This window comes from Pempheris klunzingeri, chromosome 12, assembly GCF_042242105.1.
Source record: "Pempheris klunzingeri isolate RE-2024b chromosome 12, fPemKlu1.hap1, whole genome shotgun sequence".
NCBI classification, from domain to species: Eukaryota; Metazoa; Chordata; class Actinopteri; order Acropomatiformes; family Pempheridae; genus Pempheris; species Pempheris klunzingeri.
This window is the reverse complement of record NC_092023.1, coordinates 26,330,147-26,355,905: the sequence shown is the minus strand read 5'-3', so window position 1 is coordinate 26,355,905 and position 25,759 is coordinate 26,330,147. Positions and strand designations below refer to the sequence as shown.

Genomic DNA, 25,759 nt, shown 5'->3' with positions numbered 1-25,759 from the left:
TTTAAATGAAGGGTTCATTTGAATCAGGTGTGTTGGAGCGGAGAAACACATAAAACATGCAAGACAGGGCCAGGGGTGGGAATCACTGATCACTGTGTAGGCCCCCCCCCCCCCCCCCCCCCCCAATGAGTTTCCCCTCTTTTGACTTGAAATGATAATCTCATCTTTTAATTGCACTATGGAAGGAGAACTTATATTTCCCGTTACCTCACCTTAACAGGCCTAAGGCTTTGACAATCTCAACCAATGTCCGACTGTGGCTAAACATTTCCTTCTGCAGCCCTGATCCCTCAGTATTCTCAGGCCAGGGAACAGCGGCTCCTGTGTGTGTCTGTGTGTGTTAGTCAAGGACCATTGGACAGATGCACCTGTCCTGTATATTGATATTGCGCATGTTTCTCCCTGTTTCTGGAGCGCACGCTTCAGTTTCAGTAACTCGCTGTATATATTATATATATACTTTTTCAATTTAGATAAAAGATTTATAATTGTATATAGTCCAGATAGAGGTACTGTAAAATATGACCTGAGAATTTTCACCAAGTGCCTAGGATTTTTTTGTTATGCAACAACATGTGCATGAGTCTGATAGCATTACTTGTTGACCTGAAAATAAATGAATCAGTTTGTCAGTTCCTGGTGGCATTTTGTGACGACTGGAGATGTAAGTTGAGTTATACAGCACAAGAGAAGAGTTTTATTAAAACAATATATACAAGCTTGTATTTTTGGCCTCCCAAACTATTGTTGTCATAAACAAGTTGTCTACCAGCTACACCACCACCAGCTCCTTCCTCCCACTGTTTACACACACAGCATGAAAAAAAGCCTCCACATAACATGGACGTTAAAAAGCCTCTGTCTTAAGCTCTGCATGGCCGGCACACATTCCTTCTGACAGGACCTCGAATTAACAGCGGAGGAGGAGAGAAGCGTGAGATAATGAGGTCTGTGATCAGTCTGGGGGGGGCAGGGGCTGGGATGCACATGTCCAATCACTTGGCTGTTGACCATCAGTGGGGGTGTCCTAGGGCTTCACAGGGTAGCAGAGTTTGGTGGCGTCCTTGGTGTTACTCTGGCTGTCAATCAGCACCAGGGGGGTCCTCTGGTGGTTCTCGACGATGTGGGAGACGCTGCTGAAATGCTGCCAGAAAACAAGGATGGCGATGAAGTTCAAATGAAAAATCTATAAAATATGAAAAATGCTCAAAATACACTTTTCAAATGTAAAAGATGTAAAAAATGGTGGAGGTGAATTTTAATAAACATATTTCTGCCAAGCTGGTTACTGCCCATTAAATTAGAAGATGGAGTTTTGCATTTTTTAGCTAAAATACTGAATAATTTCCATATTTCCCCCTCAGGTTTCTGCATGCCTACATCCCACCTGTGTTCAGTGTTTATGTGGCTCGAAAGCTGCAGAGTTTCCCATCAAAGGGAAATTAGGAAAGTACACTTCTAAACAAATTCATTTACAACAGACACAAACAGTGAGAGCTCAAGCAGGATAGTTAATGAGCCTTCCCACTGAAAACTGGATATACGTGCATATGTAATCTTAACAAGACACAGATGGAAAAACACAGGTGTAGATATTGAAGTCACTGCTGGCTGAATGTAGCTGCTTTGACTTCAGAATCATACTCTACATTACACAAGACAAGCAGCTACGGCAGCACGTCTGCCCAGAGGGACGAGAACGTGGCTCCTTTCACACACACTGGAAGCACACTGGGCTTTAAGCCAAACATTACACACTCCTCACAAACGCCATCTCATCACCAACCACAGGGCCAAAGAGAGTCAGTCAAAATGAGGATAATGAAGAGTCCCCCACTGTACCTCCTCCCCCTTCTTCTCCCTCCCCAGAGCGTACTGCTGACTGGCTGGTATGAAGCGGATGGGGATGTTGTACACCCTGCCCTTGTAAAACACCACTAATGTGTAGGGCTGATGTGCGTCCTGGCCGGAGCTCTTCCTCACCATGAACGCCCCGTCCTGAAACAGAGAGCGTTCGCAGTCACACCCAGCAGGGGGGGGGGGGCTCATTTGGATGGCTGTGCTCTCCTAAATAACAACACTCTCACTTTATTTGAGCGGAACAAGGCGTCGTCTGCAGTCTTGCGGTCACATGTGCTGGCATACCACGATTTCTTGTAGACGTTTGCGTCCTAAAATAAAGTCAATGGAAAACAGCTCTGGGTATACTGCAAGAATGTAGTTTGTCAAGTTATTTATTCATCTTTTCATCAGAATGTAAGAGCGTACCATATCTTGGTCTATTGACCCATTTTTAGTGGGAACACTTCCTCTCTCGGCAGGTTCTGGGACAACACAGACACACACGTTGTAATTGTGTTTTTGCTTGATAATCCAGAACTGGAACATTTTGTACAAAACTTATATGTGTGCATATGGTTGATAAGCTGCTGTGAGACACGAGCGGGAGCTGCACTTACTGAGGGAGGTAAAGTGCTGAAAAGGAATCCTGCAGGAGAGACCACAGAGAGCAGAGAGCAGTGAATACACAGCGCAGCGCTGCCATTAAAGGCAACTTTCCTCAGCTGAGGAAAATTAAAAATGCGTATGCTCAGCGTAGATATTATGCATGATGAAAAACCGTGTGTGTTACTTTGGTCGTGTCATGTCCAGGGTAAAAGCTCTTGTTGGAGGCTGCTGCTCAGTCTGCATCACAGGCAGCGTGCGGCCTGTGGAAATCCAGACGTATGGTAGTTAGAAAAAATAGTGTTTTTCCACTTCTTTCAAATCTTACACTGTACACACACTTACTATATACCCTTTAAACTGGAAGAGATTGAATGTGGAAAATCTGTACAGTAAGTGATAATGACTACTTTTTAGATGAATACTGAAGACATCAAAACTACGATGGAAGACATATGGAACGAACAAAAAGGTGTTAAACAAACCAGAATGTGTTTTATGTGTTAGATTCTTCAATGTAGCCACCTTTTGCTCTGATGACAGCTTTGACAGCTTCGTGCCTTGTCAAGAGTCAATCTGTGGAATTCCTTAATGTGTCTGAGTCCATCAGTCGTGTTGTGCAGAGGTACACAGTGAATAGCCCTATTCGACTACTGCTCTAATCTATATTATGGCATGAACTGCTCCAATAAATAAAGCGAAACTACAGCCCATCAGTACTTTAAGACATGAGGGTCAGTCAAGCCAGAACATTTCAAGAACTTTGAATGTATCAATAAGTGCAGTTGTGAAAACCAGCGACTGCTATGATTAAAGTGGCTCATATGAGGACTGTCCCAGGAAAGGAAGACCAAGAGTTACCTCTGCTGCAGAGGACAAGTTCATCGGAGTTACCAGCCACAGAAAAAACAAATGAACAGCACCTCAGATTAGAGCCACATAAAGTAGCGTTCAAGTGGCAGACACATCTCAGCATCAACTGTTCAGAGGAGACTGTGTGGATCAGGCCTTCATGATAGAATTACTACAAAGAAGCCACTACTGAGGAAGAAGACTGAGGAGGGCACAACTGCCCGAGCGAAGAAACTCTACTTTGGTCTGATGAGCCCAAATCTGACAGTTTTGGTTCCAGCCTCCATGTCTTTGTGAGACGTTTGTACATGTGGTTGCCACCATGAAACATGGAGGGAGGAGGTGTGATAGTGTGGTGCCATGCTGTCAAAATTCAAGGCCACAGCATTCTGCAGCGACATGTCATCCCATCTGGTTTGGGCTTAGTGGGACCATCATCTGGTTTTCTACAGGACAATGAGCCCACACACACCTCCAGGCTATGTAAAGGGTATTTGACCAAGGAGGGAGGCGATGGAGAGCTGCGTCAAAATGACCTGGCCTCCACAATCACATGACCTAACTCGCACTGAGATGGTTTAGGGATGAGTTGGACTGCAGAGTGAAGGAAGAGCACCTCTGGGAACTCCTTCAAGACTGTTGGAAAACCGTTCCAGGTGAGCACCTCATGAAGCTGACTGAGAGGATGCCAAGAGACATATTCTGCTTCCTTTAACACTTTTATGTTTACCACATAGCTCCATATGTGTTCCTTCATAGCTTTGATGTATGTATGTATGTATATAAGTGGCCTTTCCTTCACATTGAAGATTAAGGTAACATTTCAATGCAGGTTTAATTGTGTTTCAGGGAAGAACTTCACCAACTGGTGGATTAGACAATGTTTCATCAAGACTCAGATGTGGCTAATAATGTGTGTGTGTGTGTGTGTGTGTGTGCTTTCTCTTAATTAATGTGAACACTTACTTTCAAATTCTCTCGGTTTAAAATCTGGCCTCTGCAAAAAAAAAACAAAAAACAGTTTAATGATTTTCGGCATCATGAGCAAAAGCACGTACTATGATGCTGACAGACATCAGTTAGTGAAGTCATGATGATTTAAGGAGTTATTCGGAACAAGGATCTCTTGAGTCTCTGATGTTCTTACCGGCCTTAGAGGTGGTTTTGGTGACCTCCTGGAAGAAACAAAAGAGATGATGAGACCATCAGATACTCCATTTTAAAGCTTAAACAGGTGGCAGTAATATGTAAATAGTTACGTGAAGCTTACTCTCTGGGCAAAGGTTTGGGGAGGAGTACAGGAGGACCCTCCGCAGGTTTATCACTAGGCCCTAGAGGAGCAAGCAGTGCAACAATAAGTGATCTGCCAGTTAGCGATGACCGTTGTTAGCTTTGGTAAACAGTCGTATGCTACTCTTGTTCATTTACTGTAGGGAAATCTATTTTTGGCCATCCTCCAGGTGGTGTTACATGCTAGAATGATTCATGTAGGACTCTTTCTGAATAAAAATGAAGGGGAAGAACAATTCACTTATTGCCTGGTTTAAAACTCACTGTCGTTTGGATCACAAACTTCATATTCAGCATCGCCTGTGGGCTCCTGGATCTGGAAAATCCCAACAGCAATAAGTCTTCCTAACTGTGCAGCATCTATCAAATCTCTGCAAAGCTTTTCTCTTTTAAATGAAATTCAGCCCATTTTCCATCACTTACAGGAGCAGGAGATCTTCTCGTATTCAATCTGAAAAAGATAAACAACTCACTATTATTAGTATGGTATTGTAATAGGAATGTAATAATGTCACAATAGAGTTTGCTGATAATTTCCCCGTCCTCTAAATGAAATGCTGTCAGTCCTACCTGGGGCTGGGTTTCGGCGGTAAAGAATGTGACTGTGCTGTGGGGATCGGACATAGTCTGCAAGGTAGATGCCAGGAAATGATTAGTCTCAAACCTCCGTCAGAAATATTTGTAAAATGCTGCCATTTTATATTGTTTGTCGATGTATTTACACAAATGAGCTTAATTAAAGGCATTCTCAAACGGACCTGCTTCCTGGAGGAGATGATGAGTTCTCCTGTGCAGATATGATGAACCACAGTGAATTCCACTTACATATGTGCCAAAAATACTTGGAATAGCTGTGATGTGATATATATATATATGTATATATATGTATATATATATACACACACACACACACACACACACACACACATGTAAACAGCCTACCTTTTCATCAGGAACTTCATAGATGTCTGAAAAATAACCAAAATCAAATGTAGGCACACATTAGAACCACAACAGCCACATTCACAACAGTATCTGCTCTTAGACTTACTGCTTTTGACTGTCTCTAATTGTAGTGTAGTTACAAAGGCCTCCCATGTGTTGGCTTATAAAGCTATTCATTCAACACTACAGGCATAATGGAGGCCTCTTTTCACCTGCCTTTGGCCATGCTAGCAGCGTGGCTCTGACGATGACAACGCTGGCCGGACAATCACTTTGGTCCAGACTGCAATATCACAACAACTATTGGATGGGTTGATCCCCAGAGGATAAACTCTAAAAATGTTCACTTATCCAGTGAAATATCACTACATCTGCTGGATGGATTGTTTGCACGGACGTTGCTTGGAACGTCACTGCTTGGAAACACACAGTACACTGGACAGTAACACATTAACAACAAGTGACAACAACAACACTTTCAACACAGAGTTTGACTGAAGAGAGTTGTGATGAGTGCAGGTTAGTATGGCTGTACCCACCAGGACTAGGCGGACACTCTGGTAAAGGTGTAGGCAGCATGGGATGGTCTCTCCCTGCTCTGCATCCATCATGAATCCTAGAATCTGTGGAGAGACATGGTGGTTGTTATTGTTATTATATTTAAAGAAGCAGGCCTGTCTTTCTCTCTAATGTGTATCTTACTGGAGGGTGGATTATCTGCAGGTTCTACATAGTTGTCATCATCATTGCTGCCGTCTGGGTTGATGTAGTCTTCCTACAGAACAACAAAGACGACACATTGTGAAAAAGCAGCTATGGCAGCCGTCCACGCTCAATGGAAAGTATTTACCAACACAGGATGTGGCGAAATTCTCCAAGACACAGTAATGTCTGTGGAGGAATCAGCATGGCACGGGCCGGCAGCGCAGTATCTATGTGAGGTCGAGGTGGGAAATCAAAGTTGCTTTACTTCATCACTCCCCACGTGGGTGGGTTCGGGGGGCAGTTGCTTGGAGGCTTTGCATGGGCGGAGCGGCTTCCTGGGTGGTCGCTGGGGTCGGTTGTGTCGGTTGTCTGAAAAGGAGAAGCAGAAGCAGAAAGAGGACATCAGCATTTGCATGCAGCCCACTGTTACAGTGGCTCTAACCCCACAGTGTCTAAGGAAGGGGCGAAATGAATGGAGAGTGCAAAGCTTTTGAGGATATAGAAACTAGGAGCGAACACTCAGCTATATTTTTAGCCATTTATGGAGAATAGTTCACAGTGCAGATAAAAATATGTCTTCCTGTGTAATGACTGTACTGACCAAGATATTCCCCCCCCCTCGGGTAGGAAGCAAACGGGGTTGTGATGGGGACTATGTGGCTGGGAGGAGGCTCGTAGCTGCCCTCGTGGCCCTCATGCGGAGCATCGTACATGTCATTATCCTGGGAGCGACATATTTGTAATGTTTCAGACAAATATCAACAGTTTAAATTACTTAAAATTCACATTTCACCAACTTACATAATCAGGTTCAGACAGTTGGTCATCACCTTCCCCGCCATCATCTGTAGAAAATCCACAGGGATGTCATTATAAAGAGGGGAAAATGGCAGAAGCAGCCCTAATATGTAAAAGCACATGTTTGAACCAGCTACCTGAGAAATCAGCACTGGATTCATCTGAGCAGGTGTGAGAACACATGTTCTTATTTTAGAAGTCAGGTTCTCTGTTGGGGAACCAGTGGAGCGCAGCTCCTCATCTCTTCAACTAGTGAGTAATCGCTCAACAAGTGATTTAATCACTGTTTTTATGATGCAATTTGAACAGAAGCTTCACATAATTAAGCGCGGCACGTTTCTCAAAAACAACATCTGGAAACAGGTGAAGTGATATTTACTTTTCTTCACAGATTTACTTACAGACTTTGCTGATGTGCTTTTATTCCAGCGGATAAAAAAAGTGATTTGTTATTTGTTAAATTTGGTTAAACACTATAGATCGGAGCACAATACTGTTACTCATGTGGCCACACATACACTGAAATAGTAACAGGTCACTGTCATAATAATCAATGATTCCCCTCCTAAAGTAACACCATTCCACTGTAAGTGATTCTGAGAAAATCCACAGTCCTGAAAAATACATTCCAGGATATGAGGCTTCACATCATAAACTTACACTCCGTTTAGGATGAAATCTCCTCCGTTTCCCACCATGTTTCCTTGCTGAGCGTTCGGTGGTGGGATAGCAGCACAAAGAGGGACTTTTTTGTTTTACTTTGGTAACTTTGGGGGATATCCACCTCAGGGCTACTGCCATACGAGCATTGTAATAAGGTGGATTTGAACAAAGATATTCTAAATACCTGTACAACACTCTCCACCTTTTATTCACGTGGTTATATCACCTGTGATAATGACCCAGTTCTTACCTCTGTAATCCCTCGCAGGTACTTTTGGCAGTGGCTTGCTTTTCAGTCTGCCATATAGAGAGACACGGACAGGCAACGAATGACTGAACATGGATTAGATTGATACAAGACATGAACTGTGATTTACATTGTGGAACTGTGATTGACTAATGACACTTTGTCTTGGTGAGAGGCCCAGTTCACCTGCGCTGTACACGAGTGGAAGGTCTATATTTACAGAAGCGCAGTTAGCAGACTGATGTGCATATGTACCAGACAGGACGAGAATGAATGGATTCTGTACCACATGTGTCGCTGGTGTATCTATCCATCTGCACCTTAGGGGGACTCATGTCAGGAAAGGAAAGTGAGAGAGCAGCCATCTGTTTGAGTTAATTTTAGTTTGCGGGTCTCTCTCTCATTCCAACAGTTGTGAAAGAGGAATTGACATTATCCACTGATGCGTGTACACCAGACTTCTCAGAGAGTTGTCGCCTACTTAAAAACTGACATATTATATATAGTCTATATATTTAGGCTGATTGAGTCCCACTGTGTTGTTCCACTCATAATATTAGCTTGAAGTTTTAGAGACTGACCTTCTCAGTTTATTCAGTAAGCCGCCGTCATTTTTCTTGATGTCTTGAACAATCTTCTGGAGCTGCCTGGAAAACACAGAATTTGACTTTGTAATTGAGAAACAAGCCAAGAGAATGAATTTTGCAGCAGTGTGAGCCGAACAAAGGTAGTCACTGTCATTTTTCAGCTTAAAAAGGTACTTTGAAAAGACTATTGCAGTATTCACATCACTTATATTCACCTCAGTTCACTTCTCATTTTGTCAAGCATAAAGGCTACATCCATTTTCTGGCAAGGTTTGATTTGATTTTTATACAAAAATAAGTGCTGACAATGACATGAGGTTTTTTTTTGCTGCTTAAAAAAGTTAACAGACGTAACACAATGCTTTTACTAACACTATAATGCACAAATGGAGGGAGTTGTGGTTTTGTTTTTGTCCACGGCGGCAAATTTAGACAATTACATAGATATTAAAAAGTACTAGCAAAGAGTGATACTATGTCATTGTCCACTTGGAGGCAAAATATCGACTAAAACTGAACTTCTTACCGAATCTTTGCTGTAGCAGGAGCGGCGAGTTTACCTAATGTATCCATATTCATGTTTAATCCTAAAGTTTACATGTTTGGGCCTCATTCCTCTCATGCAGTAAGTCTGTGCTGCCAGATTGTTTGCACCAAAGCAAATGAGCGCTGTGTTTGGCCTCAAGTCATGTCTTCGTCACAGAAGGGAGGGAATACACTTTAGCCAGCCTCTGTGAGAAAAATCACTTCCCTTTTCCACTCTCCTTGTCACACACACTCACCCAAAAAGACATTGCAGCGAACCCACTTTCAACAAACCTCTTGCATCACATGTCTCTTGACTCTCTTCAATTCCTTCTGCTGCTGATTACTATCTACTCATCTCCTGAATGATGTCACCGAATCCTTCAAGTTATGCACAAACGTCTCTATTGACTTCAGTTTCTTTAAATCCCACGGCGTGCAAAGCGCTGTGCAGCTATTTTAAAAGTGTCCTCACAAGAAAATACATAATCCATATAATGTTTCCATCCCATCCCACCCTGTTGTTGTTTCTTTATTATTATTGTATTACTTGTGTATATAATGTTTCTTTTGTCTATATAAGGTTTTTCCTGTGTATATTATGTTTATTTAATTTTCTATTTCTTTAACTGTGTGCTTTGTCTGTCAGTTTTATCTTTTATCTTTATCTTCATTTCTCATATTATTGTGGGACACCTTTTTCACACGTACATTTCAGCACTTGAGTATCACATCTTGGTGGCTGAGGTATGAGGTGGGCGCAAGTCAATCCATCACTGTCTGTTTTTAGCTGTAAAACAGGTCACGCATGGTGTGTCATGGAAAGTACCGCGTTGTAATCCTAGGTGTTTTCTATAAATGTGGTCCACCACACTGTGTGTGTGATCACCATGGGGATTGTTTTGTGAGAATAAATGTCATCTCCACCATGATCACAGTCAACCACGGCTGAGGAGGAGAAACTAGGAAGCTGTGTGTGGTGAGAAAAATCCATACTGTGCAAGAATTAAAAGAATTAAAGAGACAGTTGTGGATTTTTATGGAACCAACTGTGTATGAGTCATGATGAGTGAAAAGGCCTTTAGTCACTATTTCGTCAAGTGACGCTCAGTTGGAAAATAATGTGAAACTACTTACACGCTTATGGGAAATAAGTGTTTTCCTGTTCATTCCATAAGTAGAGCTGTACCCATGCTGTGGGTACAACCATGACTGGTTTTGGTTCAACAAGTGCTAACCGCATAAAAACAGGAACAAGAAGGAGAAATGTTTAGAAGCCCAGGAGAGACAATATAACACTGAAATTATTCAATTCAATTGAACTGTAGTTTGACAGTCTGAGAAGATTATACAACAAAATGAAAATTAAATTAGGAGTTTTCACATGTGTATTAGCACTATTAGTTACTGCTCGTATTTCTTTTGTTTATTTTCTGTTGTTTATTCACTGAATGTGAAATGGTCTTAAAAATGGCAGCTGTGGCTCACAGCGGGTTGACCATCAGGCGGAAGATCGGCAGTTTGATCCCATGATCCAGGTGTCTTTGGGCAACACACTGAACCCTACATTTCCTGACTGTGTGTGAATGTTCTTTCCATAGTTTCCTTCCTAGTAGCAGGATTGGCAACCTCCCACCATCCCATGTATGAATGATGTGTGAGTGGGTGAATGTGAGTGTAGTGTTTGAATGGTGGGAAAAGACTAGATAGGGCACTACATAAGTACAGTCCATTTTCCATTCCATTGGAGCGAGGCGAACAAAACAGTTCGCTTTTGAATTTTTTTATGATTTGATGATAGTAACGAAACATGAGTGAGGGGTGTATTTGTTGTGCTATTCAGCCCAGTATCAACAACCTTTCTCCAGAATCGTTGACTACACCTGTCAGCTGATGATAACAAGAAATGTAATATTGTTTTTTTGCAATCAGAAATATGTATTTTTATTTCATTATTAATTCATCAATCATTAATTACACATAGTCAATAAAAAATGCCATTTGAATTTGATACACATATATTGCTAATGAAGGTTTAGTTTGATTGATTTTACTTTTATATTGTCTGGCATGCTTATGTGATGCACACACACACACACACACACACACACACACACTCACTCACACACACACACACACACACACACACACACACACGCGCACACACGCACACACACACACACACGCACACACTCACATGGGGATACATGAACGGGGACATACCTCACAGACAGGAATAAACACATACAGACAAATGTGCAGGTGCAGTCATGCAGCCTCTCCACACACATCTGCATACGCAAACACAGATCCAGCTGTAAGTGTGCACAAGGACAAACAAACTGTATGCACACTAAGGTTATAAGGCTGATTTACTAACGCTAAACTAAAAACTAAACCTACATGTGGAAATACATTTTAGTTAAAAAAGTTTTAAAAAAAAAACTAACTGTAATATTACATACTTACAAAACTAATCAAAATACACTGTTGCCCATAAAGTTGGAATAATTGTTCAATACCCCCAATTTTGTTAAAGCCTGAATACGCAGTTTGCAAAGGTTTAATTATGGTTTAAGTTTCACTGTGATATGTTTGGAAGAGTTTGATCAATAAAGTTGAGAAGATATAAACTTTATTTATCAAGAATAAATCACACTGTCACAATCATTTCATGAGAAGAGGTAAAAAACATTTGATTCCAACTTTATGGGCAACGGTGTGTACTAAAAGTAAACAAGAAATGTCTTTATTTTTATTTTTTGTCAATATAGTCAAATTAAACTACTACTACTAAAATGAACTTAAGACAAATATGATCAAATATATGAAACAAAACATCAAAGAAAATAATCACAAAAAAATACACTATGATAACTGATGAAACACACACACACACACACACACACACACACACACACACACACACACACACACACACACACAAATCAACACAGTATGTATTTCTGAGGTACTTGTATCCATTATGTATTGCATAGATTATATTTCAGCCCTTTACCCCCAGTGTGCTGTCACATATCTTTCACCATTGTCGTTATGATTAATATCATACTTACGGTTGGTAGAGGAGACTAAACTTGCTCATGTCACTGTCTGACAGGCTCTGTGAAAGCATCAGAGAAATCAGCTGTAAACACATCGTGACAAGTCAGGGACAAATTCACAAACCACTGTGAGTCCTGCTAGCGGACATGATACTGCAAGTGTGTCACTTTCACTGAAAGCACGCGTTCCAGCAGTCATTGTATTAAGGCTGCAAAACAAATACATTTATAGTCATGCGTCACAAGTAACAGCAGATGGCAGCAGTACACTACAGGGGCTATCTCAACAGATCAGAGTGTGTCTCTGTAACCTGCTAAACCAAACCAAACCAAAGAAGAGACATTACTTTATTATTTCATACACAAAACATGGCAGCTGCAGGGCCGGAGATGGGAACAGACGTCACAGAAATGCACACACTAACATCCAGAAGCAGCTGAATCATATAGTTGTCTGCATTGTCAAAAACAAACTCCACTGAGAAGTTGCTGAGGTTTGGTACCTTGACTAAAGTCATTAAAGTCAAATCATCGTATTAATGTACTGTATTTAATGCATTTCAGGCAGTGATGTATGAGTGACTTACAGACACACTGGTGGGTAACAGTTCATGAAGTGACATCATGAATGATACAAATCTGTGTTTTGTATTCTGCTGGCTAGTTTCCACCGTTTTGTGCATTAAGGCCGCTGACCTTCAGGTGAAGACCACTGTATCAGCTTCAAACTTCACAGATCATCAAACATTTAAAAGAGTTCATCTGGCCGCCCGCTGCATTGCAATTTATTGTTGCAGTTAATGTCTGCTTTGCCGAACGGCAATTGTGATTCGTAAATGAAAGGAAATGATTACCATAAAATATGCAACAAATCCCGCTAAATTATGTATTCCCCCCCTTCATTCATAATTCATTTCTCCAGGTCGTTTCTTGCTCTGTCTCTTCTCTGTTTTCTATTTGTTGTAATGTAATGAAGATCCATGACTACAAATGTTTGTGGAAGTTCAGCTGTTGTGCGTTTAAGTTTGTAAGGTGTCAAAAGAACAAATAGAGAGAGGCTTGTGACAAGACGCTAATGTATGAGGTAAGAGTCTAATATGGCAAATTAATTTAGATTGGAATAATATGTAAAACCTGTGAAGTCTCCTGTGAAACAAGTGATGCACAGTTGATTATATTGCAGATTTTCAAAGCTGTTTTTGATTTATATGAGATACTCTGCATGGAGGAGCTTGATAATGCAGCTCACATTGCCCCAGTGTGTGAATATGGGAACCTTGGTGCAACAAAAGCATGTTGTACCTACAGGAATAAGCCTGTAATATAGTGAAAGCCCTTTGAGCACAGCTTGTGATTTAATCATTTGTAAATCAGAAAGTGAGATCACTTAATATGAAAGGCTTTACCTCCTTCAAAGAACTGAACCTTGGCCTCACAGATACACACTTGATCATCCCCCCGGCTTACAGGAGAAAAAAAGGTATCGGTATAAAATCAGACTTAGCCTTTTGACACCGAATGAAATATCAAATAGTCTGCCCCAGTGAATACTCTCAGGCACTGCTCCCACATTGAATTATTTATAGGAGTGTCTGTGCTCGTTCAAATGAGACACAACAACTCTACAAGCTGCAGCCTCTCCATTGTACTATAGACCAAGAGTCCTCGCTCAAAACAGCACTCAATCTCATCTTCATTTTTTAAAATGTTTTTAGAACTTACATGTGGACTAATTAGCATATATGAACAGAAACGGTCTCCATGGTGCAGTTTGAGCTGAAATGTTCTAATTATTTTATTGAATTTTTCCTATTTGATTTAAAGCCACCATATTAGAATTTCTGAGACTGCAACCAAGACTTTAAGCGTACATTCAGTCATACTGTACGTAGAAACGAACAATGCTAGCATGCTGTTCCTTAGCAGGTATAATGTTTACCATGTTCAACGTCATACTTTAGTGTGTCACTACGCCAAGATTTGCTAATAAGCAGTAAACACTAGTTACACATGGTCTGGATGAATACTTGAATCTGATTGGCTGCTGGGTGTAAAAACCTACAAAGTAGTTTCAGTGCCACGTTCTCTTCAGCGTTCTAAATGAATCATCTCATCGGCCTCAAGAGGGAGACGCACAAGCTGCAGGAAGTAGACTGATCCCTTCTGAACTCTCTGAGACGTTAGATCACGTCATCACTCTTTGATCGCATGTTTGAACAGTTTACATTAACGATCACCGTTATTATGGTCAGGTGTCCATAATCTGGAATAAATGGACTTTGCTATGCATTGAACATTTCTGTGCCTCCAAACGGTCGATAAATTCCTGATAATGGACACCTCCTCGGGCGTTATCCCTTACATACAGCCAGGGTAAAGGCTGTAAATTGTTTTGCAGATGTCTCAAAAACACAGTATTGTACGAATTCTAAATTTGACCAGCTGCAGGTGCTAGATTCAGAGCCGGGAACCCAGCAAAGTCATTAGGATCCAGCCTTTGGACACCATAGATGTCTGCTCCAAATTTCATGGCAATCCATTGAATCCATCGCTGTCATTGCTTACAGCATGGCTAAAAAGATATCCGGGGTGGGACACAGATCACCAGGGCTGTTTCTTTAATCTAGAATTATTCCGTTAACATAATTAAAAAGATATTATAATCATGTAAAAATTCCACACAGAGCAGTTTTAAATCAAAGTACCTAAAACAGCCTACCGACAGATCTCAAAGAGGTCTTTGCTGTCAGACATCTCTGCAGATGTCGGGGAAGATGACCTACACTCAGAAAAGCTCTGGGCACGGCAAAAGTTTAAAGCACATAACCAGGCAAGTGCACACATATTGCAGCTCGAGCGAGAGTTGTGTCAGTTTGACTCGGCTTCACCCAGAAACAGACGCACGGACGACCACCTTTTGTTCCCGTTCACATATGGCTGTCTGTTCTCTCGGAGTGGCAAACAGAAAGCAGAGAGGCTGACGCATGGAACATTTGTTACTGCTTTTCTTTGAAATGAGTTTCATTTCACGATAGAGAGAACAGCTACATGCCCACAAAATTACCTTTGGCTCTTTCACAGCAGCTGCACGAGGTCTCGTCATTAGATCAGAGACATTTCCACATGTTCACAAATCTACATTAAATGTTCCAAAACCACAAGTGTAACAGGGCGACTTCTGGTTTAAGGTGTTTTTCTCTTTCAAGTCTCCATTCAGATACTAATACTATGCTCTGTTTCCTCCATTATCCATTACAAGGGAAATGTGTAAAAATTCAAATTAGATTTAGTGAGACTACAGTTAGACTGCATTAGACGCTAACCTCTGTTGAAAAGTACTCTGTGTTTTCTCTCTCCTTTTAATCATACCACAAACCTTGTCTGCTAAGCACATATCATTTGTATGTTGGCATGCCACGGCAGATGTTTGATACCAACGGCAAAGTAGATATGAGTGCATGGGCTGTCCTTTAGTTTGAGCGGCCTTTGTTTGCAGTGTCGATGTCATGCACAGGAGTTGAAAGTGGTGTCCTCACACAGGCAGCGTCACAAAGATCCAGGCTGACAGCTCTTTTGATCTACTACATATCTCTTTTAACCTGTCTACCTGTGTGAGCAAACATGGCATCAAAAAGATGGAGATTACCTTTATCTACGCTGTGCTGACTGCCTGTCATTCCCATCCACACTGCAGACAGTGTTAGACAGAATTAGACTGCCTTTTTAAAAAAAAAAAAACTCTTTCCACTAAATGACGAGGAGATGTTGTAGGTGTTAATGCATTTTGCATTTGAAGCAGCGCCTGATGTTGTCTTATGGCAGCAGTTTAGATCTGCGTTGCCTACTTACTTGTACCTATGTACTGACGATTTTATGACTTTTGCTCCTTCTACTGTATAAACATCATATGAATATGCAAAGTAAGCCAAAGGCAATGCTCAGCAGCAGCACGCTCGCTGGATGACATTCAGAGCCCACAGTATAGGCCCTCTCTGCCCTTAATTAATGCTGAGCCACTGATGAGTCAAACAGAACTTACCATAAACAATTATTCTTTCATTCTGCTGCACTTCTGGAAGACTGACTGCAGCGAAGGCATGCGTCTGCCCTACATAGGTTTAAGAAAAACGTTGCTTGTATAACAAATTATCAGGAATGCGTCTTAATGGTGCTGCTGCGGAGACATATTATACATTTAAAGATCCCCTCTAGACATGTTTTAAGACATTCAGGAATATATAAAATTTGGATAATATTTTGAGTCTGACTCCAGATCCATATCTGTGCTTGTTTTAAGACAAATGATCCCCCTTCGGATTATATACTAACAACGTTTTAGTGTCAAACTTTGCAAGCAGACCTACATTATTCTGCAAACAAAACCAAGCGTATTGATAGCAAACACATATTTTTGAGTGGAGGGGGTCTTGTAGTTAAAAGAAATATAAAGGTAAGTAAATATCTGTTTTGTTTCACTCTAATTCCTAAAACAACTGTGATTCCACCTGCATCAGAGCATCAAAGCTTACAGTTGTTGTTGTAAGACCCTCTTGCAACAGGAAGCCACATTTAGCTGCCAGAGGCAACAGAGGCTTGTTTGTCTAAAATAGAAGAGGAACTGGGTAGTTAGAATGAGCAACAACACTCATAACTGAAGAGGCAGAGTGCCACCTACTGAAACTCACTTCATCAATAAGAGATAAAACTGACAAATGCCTGTATAGTAATGACCTCTTAGAGCTAAAGATGTCAAAACAAGAATCTATGAGGGTGCAGATTGCAGATTAAATATTAACACTGCTCTGTCTCACACACATGGCATGTGGTATGTGGTGAGCACGTGGTACGAGAACACACAAGGACAAAGAGACAAATCACTCTTTGCGTACAGACAAGGCTATCTCTTTACAGTACACTGATCAACAATCCATCAGCTAACACAGAGGTTTTCAAATGCGTTCCATCATGCCCTCTCTCAAAAGCAGAGAAAAATCAATGCCTTTCCACCCTTGTGAAAGCAGATTTCATTTTCATCAATCATTAACAAACTGGGAAACTATTAATAAAATGAGCCAAGTCGAGTTAAATTGAAATAAACAAAATATTCAGGCTAGCGAGACAGACTTGCTCGCATCAGAGCACTTTTGTATGTTAATGCCACCACATGAATCATGTTTGTGGAACTTTTTCATCCATTGTCTGTACCGCTTAGGGGTCGTGGGGGGGCTGGTGCCAATCCCAGCGGGAGAGGCGGGTTACATCCCAGACTGGGATATATATCATATTTAATCATATTTACCAGGGTCATCGTCTTAGTTTAGATTGCTGGCATGCTAACATTAGCAAATAAGCACGAAGCAGAAGCTAATGGGGAAGTCTTTAGTTTTGTAGATCTTGTTTGCATACAGTAAAAGTATGGTGGCCAGTTAAGGGACCACCAGTGTGAATAGGACTCATCTTCTGCACAACACTTTGTGCCAATTCATCCGGTAGATGTTAAGATATGTCACTTAAATAAAAATCACAATCTGCAGGTGGCGCTAAATGAAAAGTTGTGGGGTCACTAACTAGGCTTCATCCTTTGGGGGGCAGTATTATCTATATAACAAATTTCATGGCACCAGACACAAAAACAGAAAAAAGGAGGGATCCACCATGGATGTAGTATTGAATGAACAGGATATAAGCCAGTGCACAAAAACCAATAGGATTCATCCTCTGAGGACCACGTATGTCTGTACAAAATATTATGGAAATCCATTCCATTTTTTTTTCTGGTGGACTGAAAATCTAATTCAGCAAACAAAAGTCCACATAACTAGGATTAAGAATTTGAACTGATCTCAACTGTGTGTGTGTATGTGTGCATGTGTATGACTATGTCAGACTCTGCAGCCTTGAAGGTGTTTGCATTAAGGGGGTGAGTAGCCAGCAGTGCAACCATGGTGAAATATTCTTGAAAATATTCTGCTTTTAATAGAGCCCAGGTGTGTTTACTGGATCTGTCCCTACGGGGCCTATCAGTCGATACACACACTGTATGTATATGTATTTTTCAGATCTGCTCTGGTAACTTGCACATCAAAGCCTCTGCTCTGAAACATTAATTATTTTGACTGATAAAAATCCATAGTGAGCACATTTTGGGGGAGATAGCCCTGTAAGATATAGAGGAAATATTTCTGTGATGCAACACCCCACCTAAGATGGAACAGTAGACTGTTCGTGGCGATAAGTGTTTGGAAGTGGCCTCTAAAAAATGCACATAGTACCTCTACAGGCATGCCAAAGTGCAGGAGGTATTACTGAGGACGGTGTGAACCCATGCTTCACTTATTTCACTGCACAAAATCCTCTTTAAACAGTTTCCACCCTCTTGTGACAGAAGCAGATTTAATGATACTTACTTAAATAAGTGGGGATCACAGCTTTATTAGCCCAGAGTCTCATTTCACAGTTCTTACTCTCTCCCAAGCCGACACACAAACAGTTTTCACCTGCACTCATTGTGTCAGCGTGCTTCTCAGAAACATCACAGGGCCCTCAGAGACTGTACACACAATGTGGATGATGGAGGCAAAGCAACGAGAGCGACATCAAAGCAGAAGTTGCAGCTGATTTACTCACTTCTATATTTGAGAGGCCACTGATTACACACTGAAAGTGTGTGGGAAGTAATACAAGCGAATGACTTCACACCAGCCATGTTTCATGTCCTGTAAACTCTCCCCGAACGTTTCTCAACGTTGGACACTTGCAAGTGCTGCAGTACAATTTAAGATTCATTATAAAGTATATTCTTCAGTTCATTCATGGAAGGTCATTTTTAAAGGTTTGGGATTCAGCCATGTCTTAACAAGACAAACATGTTTGACTTTAAAAGGTTACAAATGATTGGGATTGTAATTGGAACTGGACTTAGACCAAGTTTTACGTTTTTTTTTAAATTTATTTCAGCGAATCAGGCACAAATAGCTCTAGGAAATGTAATTATTCTGCTGTTTTTAATACCATAATCATAATAATAATGGCTTGGGAGGATGTTTCCATTTTGATGTAATTAGAATAACAAACTGAACACAACCACAACCCAGATATGATCCTGAACGGATTAGTAGATTGCACAACTGCAAGAGGGAAAGAGCGAGTATTTTGTGACAAATTCAGGTGAAAGAGGGAAAATGTGAAGGTTTGACTCACCAGAAGTTTTTGTCCATCAATTCTCAGTCTTTTTACGGTGTCAGCACATTCTTGCATTTTGTTCTGAGGGCAGTAAACAGACACTGATTTACGCCATGATCTGTTTATTTTAACAGACAGCATGTATGAAGAGAAATAGTTCAACACGAGATTCCACATGATCCTCATACCTTTAGCTAGAATGAAATATCGAACTTTTAAGTGATGAGAAACTAGGTCAACATGGCATCTTACCATCCACTGGAGTTCTGGCAGCACTTTATTTTGTCTCCTATTTTTCTTGTACTCACCTTACACATAAAGAAGGCAACTTGCGCCTGGTCCCAGCCCTCGCACTCCTCTCTGGACGGCAAGTTCATTTTTTTCTCACCAGGGAACCTCTGAGCGGTAGTGTGCTTTGGGAAGTACAGTAATAAACTGACCCGTCTCGCACCGCGGCTCCAACACACCAGCCAGCTTCAACATGGAGAAGCACACATGGGGAAGTCACCTCATTAAAACAAACATGCATTTTCCGTCTCCCTCATCCATAAGAAATATGGCAATTTTCAGACTGTATGTTCTAAACTTGTCACAGAGATTGCATTGAGGCATCAAAAAAGGGAAGCTGGGACTTCCTCAGTGTCTTAAGAAATAAAAGTGTCATAATAGAGACTGGCTTGATTTTTACTTCCTAGCTCGGCCACGCTCCATTTCCAGTCAGTCAGAGTGTGTCATTTCTCGCACATATTTAAGGCGTAAGACTACTCACACTCCAATATTAGGTGCAAAGATTGCTGAAATGGTAGTAATAGCTGTGCTATCTCAAAGAAAGTCAAATGATGTGTGAGTCACCAGAGTGTGTTCATTCAGCTTTCACAAATTTTCAGAAAATTGGGTGTTGTTTTGTTGACTGGCATTTCTGATGAAAGAAAAATGACTGTGATCAGGCATATCAAGACAGAGAGAAAGAGAGATCTAAAAATATGATAAATTAAATGGGTTTTTCCTGTTTTATCAGACTGAGCCATGTAGTATTAATGACAACAAAGTGCTACTGCCAAATTCAAGAGTTTAAATGTTTTTTTGTTGTTGATGTACAAGTCCCTGCTCGGTGTGAGTAAGAATAGAATAGAATAGAATAGAATATCTTCACTGTCCACCAGGGTGGTCACTTGTCTTAGGCCCGCCATTAACAAGCAACAACAGTATAAAAAGCAAGGAGACAATTAATAGAAATCACACATTTAAAAGCAATTAAAAGCAGTTCACCTTCACTCCCTCTACACACTCTATGGCACCCCCCCAGCTTAAACTGGCCAAAGAGGGTATGGGAGCCGTCTGCCACCATACTTCTCGCTTTCTTCCTTGTTCTCTCTGTGAACAGCTGAGTCGGGGGCTTTTAGGGTTTGCCCTCTATTTCCATCACCACTGACACAATCCTGGGTAATTTTTTTTTAATTTAGACCCACAGTCATGGTGACTGTACCAGCCACAAAGAGAAAAAGTTAAAGTGCGCTGTCAACAGTAGTTTTATACACTGTTTCTAAAACCTGCTGACTAACACCGAGGCCACCGGAGAAGACACAGGCCCTGCGAGCGTCTCTTGAAAATACACTCGTTATTTTCAGAGAAGCTAACCTGAAAGTCCAGGACTGTACCGAAGAATTCAAAGTTTTCCACAGTTTTAACATGTTGGCCGTGAAGTGAAACTGGCTCTGTTTTTAGATCTTGTTTTGTGTCGGTAAATAATTCATTTGTCTTGGCCACATTGATTTCTAACTGGCTAACCTGACACCTTGTTTGAAGAGCCCAAACATGGCCCCCATACGCAGCTTCACCTGGTGCACGTGCTTCCTGTAGGAGATCCAGACCTGATGTCTCAGGCTCAGAGACATTAGAGGAAATGTTCAACTCTTGGGGAAAGGCTCTTGTGGCCGTTCTAGATGGGAATACGAAGCTGCCACAAACAGCCAGCTAGCTTAGCTGAGCTCAAACACTGCACACACGTTCCACTTAGCTTGTCACTGTGGTGCCTCGTTCTGTACCAGGGCTTCCCCCATCAGAGCTCTCAAACCTTTGTGGCCTCCTGAGGGCAGCGAACACAAGCTGTGAACACAACACTGACATATTATCATCTTCTATGTCGATGTGATTAACTTGCTAGCAAACATTTACACATCCAACAGACAACAGAACAACATTAGCATTTACCATGATGAGCACGTTACCATGATGAGCTAGTTAGCTTAGCATAAGACTGGCATGACGCTATCCTGTTTACCAGCACCTCTAAAGCTCACTAACAAACACATTCTTTCTTGTCTCTTTCACATAGCCTATACAAAAAGTTATCTTTTTTTTATTTTTTATTTATTGCATATATTTTCTCCCTATGTGAAGGAGCTACATCACACCCGGTCAGGCATTATCCCTTACTTAACGGACACTCAGCAGCCGATCAGAATCATCAGAAGTATTCATCCAGACCATAATATAAAACATTTTGATTTTGGACAGGAATGCCATCTACCATTACCACAGCCAGTGTTCTGTGGCAGCCTCAAGCTTTATCGTCCTGCTTTCGTTTGCCATCTACCTTCTGTCTGGATCCATGTGGATGCAGCATAATGTGCAGGCATGAGAGCAGCATCCATCCTCTCACTTGACTCTTGGCAAGAAAGCTTTTCTCCCAAAACGTTGAACTGTTCAGTTAAAGCAGGAACTGAGGATGACTATGACGAATAGGAGCCTTTGTGGTCTGTAACAGTGTTTGTGTCATTTATCTCAAACTACAGGAAAGTCTTTTTTCTAGAAGTAAGATTGGAAGTACTTCATTTTCTACATTTTCCAATTATTTTCAGTAATAGTGCGCATTTGTTTGATCCTCACATTACCCGTAAGCAAACTGAAAACTCCCTGGATAATGAATAAAACTTTAAAATGGAGCCATGCACGTCCTTAATACATGCACATTAATGAAGAAGTACATCCAATAAAGTAAAGGGAGACCATTACTTCTTTCTATCTGACGGTGTTCTGTTAGTGGAGTATTCTTCAGTACGGCCTTTTACTTTGTTAAGAAGTGTTCCCAACCTGAAATATTGATGATACAAAACGGCTACTGGCTGGTAAGACTTACCTTTAGATTGTGCTCTTTCCACCCTTTTTGATGCCCTGTTGAGTATTGATTTCAGAATAGGCTATTTAATTCAGAGGGCATACTGGACCTGGCATGTTTTAACAACGTATGGAAACTGACACAAGAAAAGAGCGGTGTCAAAACAATGATGTCTGTAGCAAGCATTGAGGATTTCATTTAATATCACTTTTTCACCCCTGATCATCCAGCTTTTATCTTATGTTTTCCCAAAAGTTGCTTTGAAGCTGCACATGACACTAATATATGTCAGGTTGTGGGCCTGCAATAGCCGGTTCTCAGGATGGACATCTGTCAGAATGCATTTGACAGGACCCCAGTATTCATTCACTGCACTCTATTAAACTCAAGATGAAGGCACAGCAATGCACAGAGCGCTTCTCCTCAATAGGGAACTTTGTTGCACTAAATTTGTGAAGTGGTGGTTATGTAAACAGAAAATTGGCATATTTTTACAATTCAGTATTTTCGAGCTGCCAGAAACACAACTCCTAATGATGCTGGATGTGTTTGAAAGGGCACCTGCACGCTAACCCGCTACCCAAATCCACTTTATGAGGCGATTCAGGTCAGATGCTTGTTTTCAGCTTGTTCTGCTGCCTCCAAGAGTACAAAAATATTAGCATCGACTTAAGATTGACACTAGGCCTTTTTTTTAATGACACTTTAGGTCCACTACATTTCTCAATGCTTTTTACTCCACTATATGCATGATGCCATTAAATGGAATTATTCTATAGTTTTCTTCAGTGGTGGAAGAAGTATTCAGACCCTTTACTTGAAATAAAGTTGAAATAAAGCAAGAATAAAGTCCTTCACAAAAATTAAATTAACAAGCATTATCATCAAAATGTACTTTATCACCAGTAGCCATGGGTAGGTTATTCTATAACAATACAATACTTACCACCATGTTAAAAGGATCAGTAGAATGCAGATCTCTACCAGGCGATCTCTACATCTACATCTAACCATAATGACCCAATCATAACCTACAACCACTGCAAGACTTACAGGGTGTTTATTAAACTCACTTTTTTCATTTCTCTTTTTATTACAGCTTTGGGTATCTGGGGTATGGACCTTAATCTGCAGATGCTCTGGTTTAAAACAAGACCAAACTTTTCTCTGGGTGTCAGTTTTAGAGCCATGACAAAGGCAATAACTGCAGCTTGTGCTCATACACAGGACAGGCACAAAGGAGTGACTGAAATCTAAGTGAAGGCACATTGTAGCAGAGCTCCAGCACTTTCACCATCTGCTAAAATCCTGTATTCTCTGTGGCCGAGTATGGTTGCACTGATAAACACAGTCTATGTCAGCAGTGAGAGGCTGTCTGAACGCTGTGGGGAGGACTTGTCCTCCATTCTGTTTTTGTGTCTTTGTGTTTAAATCCACACACTGAGGTAATGCAACCACATTTACATGTTTTCCACAGACATACATGACTTCAGCTGAACATTGTCAGCATAAAGTTTGATACCACTGATATTAATTTTCGCTGATAGGCAACGGCTTGTGCACTGACAAAACTTTTCAGGTAAAACTCTGTACAACCCTGTAGAATTCCTTTTCCACAGGTGCGTAAGCATGTAATACGTAACACCGCAGTAGATTTTAAAGAGGCATTTTTTACTGCAATTATTCTGCGTTATTCTACAATAATGAATTATATTTTAAATGCTATAAGATCACCATTGTATGACACCTTTATTTTGAAATGTAACTCGTAACTGTAGTGGAGTAAAAGGTACAAAGTTCCTGTTTTTAAGGTAGCAAATAAGAAATAAGGTAGAAGAACCTCAAATTTGCACTTAAACCTTCAATGATGAGTTTTAATTGGTTATGAAACATTTTAATACAATAATACATGTAAACGAGATCATCGGTGAGAAGATTGGTTATGGTTATGTTAGTTGTTTCTATTTAGTAATCCTAAATGGCTGCCACCTGGTGCGATTTCAACAAAAGGATTTACCCCAACCTAGAGGTATCTGTAGGTACCAGATGTGCTTGGCTGTGTAGGCAAAGCAACGTTATTTATAAACCACATTTCATTACAGAGAAACTCAACGTACCTTACATTTAAAAAGAGACATAGAAGAGACATAAGAACATCACTAATGTGTTTATATTATCTGTATATTTACAGATGACATATTATCACTGCTGTACTGCTGCTGTGTGTGTTGATTGTAGAAAAAGAGATCTACATCTAATAAACTGTAAAGATTCTAAAAAAAAAAGACTGTGTTAACCTTACACGATGTTTTATCAACACTTTTTTTACCTTTCACTGAGATAATGATGCAGAATGTCTTCACCGCAGCTCTGATATTTGTTGTAATAAGTAGTAGTCCAAGGCAGCAGCAAGAGGTTTCTGCACAGCACAGAAATAAACGATTTGAATAGCTTCTGCACACTTTCTGACCCACAGCCAGTCATAATGTCATGAAATGTAATTCCATCAACACAAAATGAAACGTCTGTGTAGCTGCTTTAACCACACTGCTTGATTCATTTCCGCCACTGGACGTCTTTAGCATTGTTTTACACACATTACCCCAAAATTCAACCTGACTTATTTGATATCTTTTTTAACATTTCGAGAGTAGAATAAATTCACGTGGGTGTGAACAGTATTAAACAATCTTTGTCCGGTTCCATCAAAGCCACTGAAGAAGGTTAAATGAGAAATTGAGTTCATAGCTGCTGGCGGTGTAAGAGCCATTTGTCTCGGTGATGGTAGACTTTCATCGGTCTCGGTTTGGATGGGGGCCAGCACCCTCATATACAGCTGAGTGATTGGCTGGGGTAAACAGTCAAACAATTAGTCACGTCTGTCCTGTGACACCTGTTAACCCTCCGAACCCCAATGCTAATGAGAGCAGTGTAATAAATTCTGCCTAGCTGACAGAAGCAAGGTGTGCTTATCAAAGTGAAGAAATGAGCAGAGGCTTCTAATTAGGAGTGGGATCAAACCCTGTAATGATTCACCTAAATCAACAAATCATTTCTATTTGGTCTACTGAAGCAGATACGTTATTGTAGAAAATTACAGCGACATTTAAACCTTTTCTTCCACACTGTTGACCGCTGTAGCAGAGAAATCAAAACAACACGAGGCACTGGCTCATGTTGTAATTATCTCTTTGGTAACAATAGGAATATAGGAGTTAGACAGATTGAATCCATTTTCAGTGTGAGTTCCTGACTACTGCTGCATGTGCAGTTCAGTATCACCCCAGATAAATGTTCCCAATCATTAATGACTTGCATATACAGTACCTGTGTGTGT

At 40.8% G+C, this 25,759-nt stretch overlaps 1 protein-coding gene across 3 annotated transcripts; it reads right to left on the bottom strand.

The window, feature by feature from the left end:
• Window positions 1–669: 669 nt before the first annotated feature.
• blnk (B cell linker) lies at window positions 670–19,736 on the bottom strand. Of its 3 annotated transcripts, XM_070840809.1 has the most exons (24): window positions 19,613–19,736; window positions 19,323–19,385; window positions 12,135–12,181; window positions 8,527–8,592; window positions 7,949–7,995; window positions 7,039–7,082; window positions 6,839–6,959; window positions 6,503–6,606; window positions 6,235–6,307; window positions 6,072–6,155; window positions 5,530–5,555; window positions 5,346–5,374; window positions 5,158–5,214; window positions 5,011–5,038; window positions 4,852–4,903; window positions 4,568–4,628; window positions 4,445–4,472; window positions 4,264–4,294; window positions 2,633–2,708; window positions 2,460–2,488; window positions 2,269–2,324; window positions 2,088–2,171; window positions 1,843–1,998; window positions 670–1,144 (listed from the first exon to the last, which is right to left on the bottom strand). In XM_070840809.1, exons 1-24 carry the CDS (start codon window positions 19,679–19,681, stop codon window positions 1,028–1,030), a joined length of 1,548 nt encoding a protein of 515 aa, XP_070696910.1. In that variant the 5' UTR covers window positions 19,682–19,736; the 3' UTR covers window positions 670–1,027. The 3 variants fall into 3 exon arrangements, with proteins under 3 accessions (XP_070696910.1, XP_070696912.1, XP_070696911.1); XM_070840811.1 differs by lacking the exon at window positions 12,135–12,181 and having other exon boundaries at window positions 19,613–19,692; XM_070840810.1 differs by lacking the exons at window positions 12,135–12,181; window positions 19,323–19,385; window positions 19,613–19,736 and adding an exon at window positions 9,059–9,185.
• Between the last annotated feature and the right edge of the window lie 6,023 nt (window positions 19,737–25,759).